The sequence below is a fragment of the Odocoileus virginianus genome, chromosome 5 (genome assembly GCF_023699985.2).
Source record: "Odocoileus virginianus isolate 20LAN1187 ecotype Illinois chromosome 5, Ovbor_1.2, whole genome shotgun sequence".
NCBI lineage: Eukaryota > Metazoa > Chordata > Mammalia > Artiodactyla > Cervidae > Odocoileus > Odocoileus virginianus.
The window spans coordinates 75971927-75987133 of NC_069678.1; the positions used below are offsets into that span (position 1 = coordinate 75971927).

Sequence of the window (15207 nt, forward strand, 5' to 3'; positions counted from 1 at the left end):
TTGATTCCTTTACTTAGACAGTACAAGTCTCCTTGTAGCACTTTCTTTATTGTTATCACTGTTTTATAGCCTACTTAGCTTTCTCCTACTGAAGATCTCCTTCCTCCTCTTTATCATTTTTGTAATTAGTAAAACACCATTCTAGTCCTTGGTGTCAGTGGGCCATTTACGTCTCAAGAGGAATTCCAATGAGGTATAAAGAATATAAAAGTTCCCCAAATCAATTTACCAACAGAAAGACAAATTACATATTTTCTGATACCTCCAAGTCACACATTATCTGTAAAACAATCTGTAAAATGAAAAGTCTTGATTCTGTTATTCTTAAAATCTCACTTTGAAGATTTAGGCAATATGTAATTTTAAGAAACACCATATACAAAGGCTGTAATTTTACTTCTTGACTCTGTCCTTAAGTATGCTATCTAATGACTCCTCACATTCAACAGTCACTTTATTACATCACCTTGTTTCTTCATCTTAATAATTATTATAATAAATAATCTTCTTTATTTATTAGTTTACTAATGTCTGTCTTCAACTGAAGATAGGTCTTTTTCACTGGTATTCTATGAGGTTAGAATAATGGTTGGTTACTCAAAGATGATTGACTATTCAATGAATAAATGATAGGCACTGTGCTAGATGCTAGTACAAAAATGGTAACATGGATATGTGGGATTTTTTTTTTTTTTTTGGTTGTGCCATGTGGCATACAGGATCTTAGTTTCTTGACCAGGGCCTGAACCCATGTCCCCTGAAGTGGAAGCATGAAGTCTTAACCACTGGATGACCAGGGAAGTCCTTAGGTATGTTGTTTAGCAGGAAGGTCATACATGTGAAAAAGAATAAGTGCAATTAAAAGGTACTATAGGCATTATAGTGGAAGAAATAAATACAAAATACAGATACAGAAAGATCTATAAAAAGATAAGAGAAAAAAATTTTTGAAAGTTACATAGTCTAATGAAACATGCTTTGAAAACTTTTCATTGCCAAGTCCTTGCCAAGAATTGGTGATTCAAAGATAAGTAACACAAGGTCATAGAATTTAAAATCTGGAGGGTACAACATTTAAGTAGAATATTCATTATAATGTTCTAATTGTTATGATAATAACATTTTGACAGCACAATATCATGTGAAATGCCAGGCTGGATGAAGCACAAGCTGGAATAAAGATTGCTAAGAGAAATACCATTAACCTCCGATATGCAAAATGATACCACCCTTATGGCAGAAAGTGAAGAGAAAGGTGAAAAAGGAGAGTGAAAAAGCTGGCTTAAAACTCAACATTCCTCAGTGTGTATGCCTAGAAGTGGTATTGCTGGGTCATATGGCAGATCTATTTCCAGCTTTTTAAGGAATCTCCACACTGTTTTCCATAGTGGCTGTACTAATTTGCATTAGATGCCCATCAGCAGACGAATGGATGAGGAAGCTGTGGTACATATACACCATGGAATATTACTCAGCCATTAAAAAGAATTCATTTGAATCAGTTCTAATGAGATGGGTGAAACTGGAGCCCATTATACAGAGCGAAGTAAGCCAGAAAGATAAAGACCATTACAGTATACTAACACATATATATGGAATTTAGAAAGATGGTAAAGATAACCCTATATGCAAAAAAAGAAAAAGAGACTCAGATGTATAGAACAGACTTGTGGACTCTGTGGGAGAAGGCGAGGGTGGGATGTTTCAAGAGAACAGCATCGAAACATGTATATCTAGGGTGAAACAGATCACCAGCCCAGGTTGGATGCATGAGACAAGTGCTCAGGCCTGGTGCACTGGGAAGACCCAGAGGGATGGGGTGGAGAGGGAGGTGGGAGGGGGGACCGGGATGGGGAATACATGTAAATCCATGGCTAATTCATTTCAATGTATGACAAAAACCACTGCAATGTTGTAAAGTAATTAGCCTCCAACTAATAAAAATAAATGGAAAAAAAAATTTAAATAAAAAAAAAAACAACTCAACATTCAAAAAATGAAGATCATGGCATCTAGTCCCATCACTTCATGGCAAATCAATGGGGAAACATTGTAAACAGTGACAGACTTTATTTTCTTGGGCTCCAAAAGCAATACAGATGGTGACTGCAGCCATGAAACTGAAAGATGTTTGCTCCCTGGAAGAAAAGCTATGACCAACCTAGACAACATATTAAAAAACATAGACATTACTTTGCCGACATTTACTAGAATGCCAACATTCTAGTCAGAGCTATGGTTTTTCCAGTAGTCATGTATGAATGTGAGAGTTAGACCATAAAGAAGGCTGAGTGCCAAAAAATTGATGCTTTCAAATTGTGGTGTTGGAGAAGACTCTTCAGAATCCCTTGGACTGCAAGGAGATCAAATCAGTCAATCCTAAAGGAAATCAACCTTGAATATTCATTGGGATGACTGATACTGAAACTGAAGCTCCAATGCTTTGGCCACCTGATGTGAAGAGTTGACTCATCGGAAAAGGCCCTGATGCTGTGAAAGACTGAAGGCAGGAGGAGAAGGGGACAACAGAGGATGAGACAGTTGGATGGCATCACCAACTCAGTGGACATGAATTTGAGCAAGCTCTGGGAGATGGTGAAGGACAGGGAAGCCCAGCCTGTTGCAGTCCATGGGGCTGCAAAGAGTCGGACAACAGAGAAGACAACAGAGGCAGTTTGACCAAGTGCTGGACCAGTTTCTAAGGGAACACCAGAGCTGAATCTTACAGAATGAGTAAGAGATAAATTTCCAGATATTATCTTAAACTAGGGTATGATTCTTTCATCTTAAGGTAAACAAAACTCTCTCAATGCACATTAAGCTATAGCTTACAATTGATGCTTTTTTTTAAACCATTTTTCAGCCAAAACTCTTAAAATGAGAATTTCTACTTCACAAGTTCTATTTCAAAGGTCATTAATAATTTCATGAACACAAAATTGAAAGGTCACTATTGTCCATTCTCACTCTCTTATCTGGGCATAAGTAACCTAAATTCACTTGGTTTTCTTCCCTTTTCTTTGTTTATAATTTTATTGCTTTTACAGGTCCTTCTTCCTCAACTTCCTCAGTCTATCTATCCTTCCAGAGGAAGATCTAGCTGTATCCTTTCACATATCTAAATAGGGCTATACATAGATATACAAACAACATAGATACATACAGACATTAGATGTAGATATAACATATCTGTATCTATGCCTGATATCTTTAACCAGAATTACTATACCTTTGTGCCAGGAGTATTTCCAAATTATATTTTGCAGTGATTCCAGAACTGAATGTTCAATTTTATTTTCTGAGTATTTACAAATTACCTCTTTATTATATTCTTTTAGGGTTTCAGATTTCAGTCTGAGATTTACTGCAATTCAACAAATGCCTATTGAAAACCCATATGTGTGAGATATTGTTTGAGGCACCAAGTGAGGGATAAAAGGTCACTGAAGTCATAATGAATCCTCATCCTGAGGCTTAAAAATTTATAATGAAATTATTAGTAAGCCTCATATGCAACTGGCATAAAAAGCTGATCACACCAATTTTTTTAGTTTTGGCTGCTATGACTGGATAGAAACTAACTAGATCTGTGAACTCGGAAGAGATATTTATGCTGATTGGATTTTAACATTATTATTTGAAAAATGGGAGTCATATTATTTGTCTCAGAGAATTAGAATAAGGAATAAAAAAGATAATGTTGCAAGGAATTACTAACATAGTAAAGACATCTCAAACAGCGTGTGTATACCAGACCATAAAGCAAGACTCAACAAGTTTTACAGAATCATTATTACACATACCACACTCTCTGACAATTATGCAACTAATTTTAAATTAGTAACCTGACACATACTCTAAGAAAAGTTCCTATACTTGGAAAATTTTAAATCACACAGTAAATAACTATTCATTAAAGAAGAAATGAATGGAAATTTGGAAATACATAAGACTAATCAATAATGAAGCGCTATATATAAATACTGGTCCCATCACTTCATGGCAAATAGATGGGGAAACAACATAAACACTGACAGACTTTATTTTCTTGGGCTCCAAAATCACTGCAGATGGTGACTGTAGCCATGAAATTAAAAGATGCTTGCTCCTTGGAAGAAAGTGAGCGCCGAAGAATTGATGCTTTTGAATTATGGTGTTGGAGAAGACTCTTGAGAGTCCTTTGGACTGCAAGGACTCTTGCAAAACCAAGTGAATCAGTCAATCCTGAAGGAAAATAGTCCTGAATATTCACTGGAAGGACTGACGCTAAAGTTGAAGCTCCAATACTTTGGCCACCTGATGTGAAGAAATGACCCACTAGAAAAGACCCTGATGCTAGGAAAGAGTGAAGACAGGAGGAGAAGGGGATGACAGAGGATGAGATGGTTGGATGGTATCACTGACTCAATGGACATGAGTTTGAGCAAGCTCCAGGAGTTGGTGATAGACAGGGAAGGCTGGTATGCTGCAGTCCATGGGGTCGCAAAGTCGGACACAACTGAGTGACTGAACTGAATTGATATATAAATGCTTGCAGCAACAAAGCTGATGACCAATTCCAGGAAAATGTATGGCCCTAAATGCTATGTTAGGAAAAAAGGGTGAAAAATAATGAACTTAGCATTCAAATTGCCAGCTGAAAAAGACCAGAAAAGTAAGCCTAAATAATGTGGAAGAAGGAAATAGAAAAGAACAGAAATTGGTGAAAAAAATTAAGATTTTAGGAAAAGACTAATAAGATGAAGAAATGTCTAGTAACTAAATTTTTTAAAAGGTGGCACAAGTGAACAATTTCAAAAATGAAGAAAGAATATAATTACAGTTATAGCAGAGATTAAAATAAAATACTTTCAACAAATTGATGCTAGTATATTCTAAAACTTACACTAAATTATATATATCTATAAAGTGACTTACAAAAAACGACTCCAGAAATAATAGAAAACCTAAATGAACATGTATACATTAAATTGAGTCAGCAGTTACAAAATTTCCCCCAAAGAGCAGGCCCCAATAACTTTATAATTTCTACTGTATACCCATGATACAAATATTTCTTATCTTATACAAGCTTTTCCAGAAAACAGAAAGAGATTTCTGGCTGTTTGTCCAAATGTATTTTCTTCTTCCCACGTAAAAACTAGATTACATGTCCCAGCTTCCCATACCATTAGATGAAGCCATGTGACTGAGTTCTAACCAATGGAATTTGAATGAAAGTGATGTCATAAAAACCTCCCACATACATTTCTCCATAATCTTTCTTCCTTTAGGCTTGGCTGGGATGGAGATGATTCCAAGGAAACTTTGGAAACCAAGTGTCATCATTGATCTAATTGACATTTACAGAACACTCAACCCAAATAAAATGAAACACAACATATCAGGATATGTGGGATGCCAATAAAGCAACATACAGGGGAAAATCAATACTAAAAAACTGTAATATAAGGGGAAAATGTGAAACACCCTTAAAAACTAAAATAAGTAAATTAAGACCAAAGAAAACAGAAGAAAAAAATTAAAAAAACCAAATGGAAACCAATGAAATAGAAAACAGAAAAACAATAGAGAAAATCAATGAAACAAAAAGCTGGTTCTTTGACATCTATGTAATTGATAAGCTTCTAGCTAGATTGACTAATAAGAAAAAAGACACAAATTATCAGTATCAGAAATGAGAGAGGTGACATTACTACAGATACTATAGCTATTAAAAGAATAATAAGGCAATATTATGAATAATTTTACACTAATAAATTTTAAAACTTAGATGGAAAATTCCTTAAAAGATATGTTTTCAAAGTTCACTCAAGAAGAAACAGATAACATAGATAGACACACATCTTTTCAAAAAACTGACATTGTATCTAAAATTCTTACAAAGAAAACTCTATGTCCAGGAGCTTCACTGGTAAATTCTACCAAACACTTAAGGGGAAAAAATATTACTAATTCTACAGAACTGCTCCAAAACGTTGAAGAGAATTTTTTATTCATTCTATGAGACTATACAAAAACTAGGAATAAAGGACAGAGAGAAAGAGAAATGGACGAAATTACAAACTGAACATAGATGTAAAATGCACCTATGAACATGGAAAATTCTAAACAACACTTAAGCAAATTAAATCCAACGTTATGTTAAAAAGGTGATGAAGTGGAGTCTATCCCAAGAAAATAAGGTTGGATTACATTAAAAAATAAATGCAATTTACCATATAAACAAAATAAAAAGAAAATCTATGTGATTAATAAGGATCTATGTCAATAGACATGAAAATTTTTGAGATTTATTCTTGATTTCTTTTTTTTTTTAATAAAAGCTCTCAGAAACTAGGCAGAAGGGTATCTCAATCCTAGTTATCAGGTTCCCCAAGCTGATAAAGTTCATTTATTTTAAAAAATCGGGGGGGGGGGATCGCTTTAGGCCTGAAGCCGTAAGCGTCCAAGTGATTTTAGCAGGATGAGCTCAATCGGCACCGGGTATGATCTATCAGCTTCTACATTCTCTCCGGATGGAAGAGTTTTTCAAGTTGAATATGCTATGAAGGCTGTGGAAAATAGTAGTACAGCTATTGGAATCAGATGTAAAGACGGCGTTGTCTTTGGGGTAGAAAAATTAATCCTGTCTAAACTTTATGAAGAAGGTTCCAACAAACGACTTTTTAATGTTGATCGACATGTTGGAATGGCAGTAGCAGGTTTGTTGGCAGATGCTCGTTCTTTAGCAGACATTGCAAAAGAAGAGGCTTCCAACTTTAGATCTAACTTTGGATATAACATTCCACTAAAACATCTTGCAGACAGAGTGGCCATGTATGTACACGCGTATACACTCTACAGTGCTGTTAGACCTTTTGGCTGCAGTTTCATGTTAGGGTCTTACAGTGTGAATGACGGTGCACAACTCTACATGATTGACCCATCGGGTGTTTCATGTGGTTATTGGGGCTGTGCCATTGGCAAAGCCAGGCAGGCTGCAAAGACAGAAATTGAAAAACTTCAGATGAAAGAAATGACCTGCCGTGATGTTGTTAAAGAAGTTGCAAAAATAATTTATATAGTCCACGATGAAGTTAAGGATAAAGCTTTTGAACTAGAGCTCAGCTGGGTTGGTGAAATAACTAATGGAAGACATGAAATAGTTCCTAAAGATATAAGGGAAGAGGCAGAGAAATATGCCAAGGAATCTTTGAAGGAAGAAGATGAATCAGATGATGATAACATGTAACATTTGCTTGTATATTAAATTTCTAATACAGTCCCATGTAACTATTTAGCCCTTTGGATTATTACATACCAATTTTCATTAAATTTTTGTCTTATAACGAAAAAAAAAATAAAAAATCAGACTTAATAGTGAAAGAATGAATGCTTTCCTCCTAAAATCAGTAAAGGGATGTCCACTTGTACAACTTCTATTGAACACTGCAATGAAGGTTCTAGCCAGTGCAAGCAGGCATGAAAAAGTAAAAAGTCATCTAGATTAAGAAGGGAGAAAATAAGTGTTATATTCTCAGTGTTTTGGTCTGAATGTTTTTCTGCTGCTGAAATGCATATGTTGAAATCCTAATGCTTAATGTGATAGTTCTAAGTGGTGGGACCTCCAAGATCTGGGTGGATCATGAGAGTGGAGTTCTCGTGAAGGGATTAGTGCTCTTAAGAAAAAGATCCCACAGGGCTCCCTAGCCCCTTCCACCATTCGAGGGCACAGCAAGAAGCCAGAAGAGAGCTCTCACTAGACACAAAACTTGATCGTTTAAGCACCCTGATCTCAAATTTACAGCTTCTAGAACTGTGCGAAATAAAATTCTGTTGTTTATACATTCAGTTTGTGGTATTATGCTATAGCAGCTTGAATTAACTAAGGCACACAGAGAACATTATCATCTACCTAGAAAATCCTGTGCAATTCTATATAAACCAGTAAAACAATTAAGTGAGTTTAATAAGACTGCAGAATATAAGAACAATACACAAAAATCAACTGTTTTCTGGAACTGTAAAACTCCTAGAAGAAAACAGAAAAAAATATTTCATGGCATCAGCCTTGGCAATTATTTCATGAATATGACACCAAAAGCATAGATAACAAAAGCAAAAATTGACAAATGGTACTGTATCAAACTAAAAAGTTTCTGCACAGCAAAGAAAACAACAGAGTGAAAAGACAACAGAGAATGGAAAAAACATTTGCAAACCATAAGAGGTTAATTTCCAAAATATAAAAGCTACAACTCAGTGGCAAAAGAACTAAGAACCCACCTTTAAAATGGGCTATAGACTTGAACAGACATTTCTCCAAAGAAAACACATAAATGGCCAATAGGCATATGAGAAGATGTTCAAAGTTTCTAACCATTAGGGATCTGCAAATCAAAACCACAAGGAGATATAATCTCACACTTGTTAGAATGGTTATTTTCAACAACAACATAAAAGAGGATGCAGAGAAATTGGGAGTTCCGGTACACTGTTGCTTGAAATGCAAAATGGTGCAGCTGCTATGGAAAAAAGAATGCACATTCTTCAAAAAATTAAAATTAGAACTACCATATGATTCAACAATCTCATTTTTGGGTATTTATCAAGAAGAAATGAAAATAAGATCTCAAAGAGGTATTAGTAGCCAAAACTGGATAAAACCTAAATATCTATCAATGTATGAATGGATAAAGAAAATGAAGCATACACACACACACACACACACACACACACAATGGAATATTATTCAGCCTTTAAAAGAGGAAAATCCTCAAAATATGACAACATGGATGAACCTGAAGGACATTAGCCTAAGTTAAATAAATTAAACACATTAGGACAAATACTGTGCGATTCCTCTTATATATATATTAGGTATATTAAACAATCATATTCATAGAATCAAAGAACAGAATGGTGGTTGCCAGGGGCTGGAGGAAGGAAGGAACTGGTGAGTTGCTAATCAGTGGGCATAAAATCTCAACTATGCAAGACAGATAAGTTCTAGAGATCTGCTATAAAACATTGTGCTTATAGAAAATAGTACTGTATTACACACTTAAAAATTTAAGAGGATAGATGTCATGTTAAGTGTTCTTACCACAATAAAATACAATTATTTTTAAAAAGTAGAAAAAAGTTTTTCTATATACTATTAAAAACAATTAGAAATTGAAATGTTTAAAAATTACCATTTGCAACAGCATAAAAGTATGAAAAGTTGTTTCACAACTTAACATGAAAAGTTGTGTCCGACTCTGTTGTAACCCTGTGGACTGTAACCCGCCAGGCTCTTCTGTCCATGGGATACCCCAGGCAAGACTATTGGAGTGGGTTGCTATTTCCTTCTCCAGGGGATCTTTCTGACCCAGGACTCCAATCAGCGTCTCCTGCATTGGCAGGTGGATTCTTGACCACTGAGCCACCTGGGAAGCCTAAAAATATGAAATATTTAGGCATAAATCTGATAAAAGATGTGAAAAAGCTGTGCATAGCCAACTAAAAAATATTGCTAAGAGGAATTAAGGATGATCTAAATAAATAGAGACACATACCTTGCTCATGAGTTGAAAGACAAACTCAGTTCAGTTCAGTTCAGTTCAATTGCTCAGTCGTGTCCGACTCTTTGCGACCCCATGAATCACAGCACGCCAGGCCTCCCTGTCCATCACCAACTCCCGGAGTTTACTCAAACCCATGCCCATCGAGTCGATGATGCCATCCAACCATCTCATCCTCTGTCGTCCCCTTCTCCTCCTGCCCCCAACCCCTCCCAGCATCAGGGGCTTTTCCAGTGAGTCAACTCGTCGCATGAGGTGGCCAAAGTACTGGAGTTTCAGCTTCAGCATCAGTCCTTCCAATGAACACCCAGGACTGATCTCCTTTAGCATGGACTGGTTGGATCTTGCAGTCTAAGGGACTCTCAAGAGTCTTCTCCAACACCACAGGTCAAAAGCATCAATATTTCGGCGATCAGCTTTCTTCACAGTCCAACCCTCACAACCATACATGACCACTGGAAAAACCATAGCCTTGACCAGACGGACCTTTGTTGGCAAAGTAATGTCTCTGCTTTTTAATATGCTATCTAGGTTGGTCATAACTTTCCTTCCAAGGAGTATGTGTCTTTTAATTTCATGGCTGCAACTAGAGAGTAACCCCTGCTTGCCGCAATGAGAGAAAAGCCTATGCAGCAAAGCCTGTGTATCAGTGAAGACCCAGCACAACCAAAAATAAAGAAAAAAAAAAACCAGATGGACAAATCAAATTTTATTTTCTTTTTAAGAATTATTTATTATTTTTGGCTGCACTGGGTCTTTTTGTGGCCCATGGGCTCTTTGTTGATGTGTGCAGGCTTTCTCTAGTAGTGATTAACCAGAGGTGACTCTCTAGTTGTGGTATGCAGGCTTCTCATTACGGTGGCTTCTCTTGTTGTGGAGCATGGTCTCTAGGGAGCACAGACTTCAGTAGTTGTGACGCATGTGCTCAGTAGTTGCAGAGTACAGGCTCAGTAGTTGTGGCTCACGGGTTTAGCTGCACCACAGTATGTGGGATCTTAGTTCCCAGGGATCAAACCTGTGTCCTCTGCTTTGGCAGGTGGATTCTTAACCACTGGACCACCATGAAAGTCCTAAAAATAAAATTCTAAAACACATATTCTTCAAAATACACTACTAATAGAATGAAAATTCAATCTGCAGACTGGAAGAAAATCTCAGCAAAGCATATACTAACTAAGACTTGGCATCCAAAACTGGGAGATTGGGATTCACAAATACATTACAGGACAGCTAAAATTAAAGACTGACCATACCAAAGTCTGGTAAGAATATGGAGAAATTAGAACTCTTATATTCTGTTGAAGGGAATGAACAATGGTACAATCACTTTGGAAAATAGTTTGACAGTTTCATGAAAAGTTAAACATATGCCTACCATGTGACTCAGCCATTCTATTTCTATATATTTACCCAAGAGAAAAAGAAATATACATCCATACAATTTTCATAGCAGCTTTATTTGTAATAGCCAAAACTTGTGTGTTGCCTAGAATTTTAAGATCTTTGCAAGATTCCTGGCCCTTGGTATATATGCACCTACCTTCACCCAGGTATTTTAAAAGGAATACTCTAGGTACTACTTTGAAAAGATTGTACAGATGTTATTAAGGCCCCAAATTAGCTGAATTTAAGATAGGAAGATGATCTGAGTTGGTCTGACTTAATCACTTGAGCCCTTTATATCTGGGTCTAGAGGTCAGACTGGTAAAGTCAGGGATCTGAAGCATGAGGGAGATTCATGTATAAAAAGTTCCCTGCTCTTGGTCAGAAGATGGAGGTAGCCATGTGGCAAAGAATGAAGAAAGCCTATAGCAGCTGAGAGCAGTCCCTAACTGAAGCCAGCAAGAAAAAGGGAGCCTCGGTTCTACAACTAGAAGAAGCTAGATTTAGTCAACAACCAAAATGAGCTTGGATGTGGATTTTTTCCGCAGTGCCACTAGAAAGAAATGCAGCCTGGCTGACACCTTGATTTCAGTCTTGTAATACTGTAAGCAGATCAATCTGGCCACAGTGTACCTGGACTTACACCCTAAATAACTAAAAACTAATAAATGGGTGTTGTTATATGCAGTTTAGATTGTAGCAGCTTGTTATGCAGAGATAGAAAGCTACTACAAACCAGAAACAACTCAAACAACCATCAACAGATTGAAATATATTCATACAATGTAAACCTCTCATTAATAAATAGAAATAAACTATTGATACACACAACACGAATAAATTTTAAAATTCTTCTGAAAGCCAAAAAAAAAAAGGCTGCATAACTGTATGATCTCGTTTTCATAAAACTCTAAAAAATGCAAACTAGTCTACAGTGACAGAACGAAGATGAGTGATTGCTTAGAGATGGGGGACAGGGAAGGATGGGAAGAAGGTTTACATAGAAGACTTCCCTGGTGGTACAGTGGATAAAAATCCACCTGCCAATGCAGGGGACACAAGTTCAATTCCTGGTTCAGGAAGATTGCACATACTGCAGGGCACCTAAGCCTGTGTGCCACAACTACCGAGCCCGTGCTCTAGAGCCCACTTGCTGCAGCTACTGAGCCTGTGTGCCATGACTGCTGAAGCCTGCATGCCCTAGAACCTGGGCCCTGGCAGCAAAATACCACAATGAGAAGCCTGCACACCACAATGAAGAGTAGCTCTCACTTGCCACAATTTTAAGTTTTACAGCCAGCTCATTCTGAAGGCTTTATCTGGACATGATATTAAAAATCAGATGGATACAGATGGCTAACAAACACATGAAAAGATGCTCAACATCACTCATTCTCAGAGAAATGCAAATCAAAACCACGAGGTACCATTACACGCCAGTCAGGATGGCTGCTATCCAAAAGTCTACAAGCAATAAATGCTGGAGAGGGTGTGGAGAAAAGGGAACCCTCTTACACTGTTGGTGGGAATGCAAACTAGTACAGCCGCTGTGGAAAACAGTGTGGAGATTTCTTAAAAAACTGGAAATGAGACAAGTGCTTGGGCCTGGTGCACTGGGAAGACCCAGAGGAATCAGGTGGAGAGGGAGGTGGGAGGGGGGATCGGGATGGGGAATACATGTAAATCCATAGCTGATTCAATGTATGACAAAAACCACTACAATACTGTAAAGTAATTAGCCTTCAACTAATAAAAATAAATGGAAAAAAAAAAACTGGAAATAGAACTGCCATATGACCCAGCAATCCCACTCCTGGGCATACACACCGAGGATACCAGACCTGAAAGAGACACGTGCACCCCAATGTTCACCGCAGCACTGTTTATAATAGCCAGGACATGGAAGCAACCTAGATGCCCATCAGCAGACGAATGGATGAGGAAGCTGTGGTACATATACACCATGGAATATTACTCAGCCATTAAAAAGAATTCATTTGAATCAGTTCTAATGAGATGGATGAAACTGGAGCCCATTATACAGAGTGAAGTAAGCCAGAAAGATAAAGACCAATACAGTATACCAACGCATATATATGGAATTTAGAAAGATGGTAAAGATAACCCTATAGGCAAAACAGAAAAAGAGACACAGATGTACAGAACAGACTTTTGGACTCTGTGGGAGAAGGCGAGGGTGGGATGTTCTGAGAGAACAGCATCGAAACGTGTATATTATCAAGGGTGAAACATCACCAGCCCAGGTTGGATGCATGAGACAAGTGCTCAGGCCTGGTACACTGGGAAGACCCAGAGGGATCGGCTGTAGAGAGAGGTGGGAGGGGGATCGGGATGGGAAATGCATGTAAATCCATGGCTGATTCATGTCAATGTATGGCAAAAACCACTACAATATTGTAATTAGCCTCCAACTAATAAAAATAAATTGAAAAAATAAAATAAAATAAAAATCAGATGGGCAGAAAATTATAAGCAAGTCTTTGATGATTGAGGAGAAAGAAATGGCAACCCACTTCACTATTTTTGCTGGAGAACCCCATGCACAGACAAGCCTGGCAGGCTATAGTCCATGAGGGCCACAAAACGGTCAGACATGACTTAGCCACTGAACAACTTTAATGACTGAGGCCAAACTATAACAATTCTTTCAGAAAAAAAGTCCAGGCCTAAATAATCTATTCCATGATCAAAAACAAGAAAATAGCAGTAAACAAACAAAAAACACAAATAAACACACACAAATCTGTCATCATTGCAGATACTCTCGGGACTCATCTGTTTTTGAAGATGTGCAAGTCCTAGTGAGAAAGGTACCAGACTTCAAAGCAGAAATTCTGAGCTAAATTCTGATTCAGCCTCATGGTATCAAACTCAGCAGTGGAGTGGGGGGGAAGGATGAAAGATTATATTAGCTAATAAAACGAAAAACATTTTCTGACTTACTTCACTCAGGATGATATTCTCTAGGTCTATCCACGGTACTGTAAATGGCAATATTCTTTTTTATGTTGATCAATACACATATATGTACTAACATATATGTAGCACATATATATGTATTACTATACACACTTATATCACTTCTTAAATTATCTGTTGATGTGCGCTCAGGCTGTTACCATGTCTTGGCTATTTTATATAGCTGCTATGAACACTGGGATGCATGAATCTTTTTGAACTAGGGTTTTCATCTTTTCAGGATATATGCCCAGGAGTGAGATCAATGGATCTTCTTTTAGTTTTCAAGGAAACTCCACACTATCTTCTATAGTGGTTGTACCAAGTTACCGTCCCACCAACAGACATGATTCCCTTTTCTCCATACCCTCTCCAGCTTTTATCATTGGCAGACTTTTTGATGATAGCCATTCTGACAGATGAAGGTGATACCTCATTGTGGTTTTTATTTTCATCTCTCTAATAATTAGTGATTATTAAAGCATCTTTTCATGTGCCTGTTGGCCACTGGTATGTCTTCTTTGGAGAGAGGTCTATTTAGGTCTTCTGCCTATATTTTACTTGGGTTGTTTATTGAGTTGAATGAGCAGTTTGCTATTTTGGATATTAATCCCCTGTTTACCATATCATTTGCAAATATCTTTTCCCATTCTGTAGGTTGTTTTTGATTTGTTGTTTCCTTTGCCGAATTGCCAAATTTCTTTTCCAAAGATTGCTTCCTTTTAAATTTTATTAGGTCCCACTTGTTTATTTTTGTTTTTGTTTATTTTGCCTTGGGACACTGACATAAGAAAATATTGCTATGATTTATGTCAGAGAATGTATTGCCTATGTTCTCTCCTAGTTTTATGATGTCATGTACTATATTTAAGTCCTTAAGTCACTCTGACTTTATTTTTGTGTATAGTGTGAGGGAGTGTTTGAACTTAGTGCTGATTTACATGTGGTTGTCTAGCTTGCCCAACACCACTGAACAGACTTTCTTTCCACCATTGTATAGTTTTGCCTCCTTTGTCACAGACTGACTGTAGGTGTGTGACTTTATTTTGGGGCTCTCTATTCTGTTCCATTAAGCTAAATGTATGTTTTGAGGCCACTACCACACTGTTTTCACTCTGCAGCTTTGTAGCATTAAGTGTGGAAGGGTTATGACTCCAGCTTAGTTCTTTTTCCTCAGGATTGCTTTGGCAATTCTGGGTCTTTTCTGGTTCCATATAAATTTTAGGAATATTTGTTCTGGTTCTGTGAAAAAATGTCATAGGTATTTCGATAGAAATCACATTAAATCTGTAGATAG

At 37.1% G+C, this 15207-nt stretch overlaps 1 protein-coding gene and 1 pseudogene across 1 annotated transcript in view; one reads left to right on the forward strand and one right to left on the reverse strand.

Moving 5' to 3' along the window:
- Window positions 1-5224, reverse strand: part of C5H1orf185 (chromosome 5 C1orf185 homolog) — a 43448-nt gene extending 38224 nt beyond the window's left edge. The window contains exon 1 of the mRNA XM_020907237.2: window positions 5169-5224. Coding sequence (XP_020762896.2) covers window positions 5169-5184 — 16 coding nt within the window. The 5' untranslated portion in view covers window positions 5185-5224. The remainder of the gene's footprint in view (window positions 1-5168) is intronic.
- Window positions 5225-6420: 1196 nt separating this feature from the next.
- On the forward strand, window positions 6421-7275 carry LOC110124938 (proteasome subunit alpha type-3 pseudogene; annotated as a pseudogene).
- The last annotated feature ends 7932 nt before the right edge of the window (window positions 7276-15207 follow it).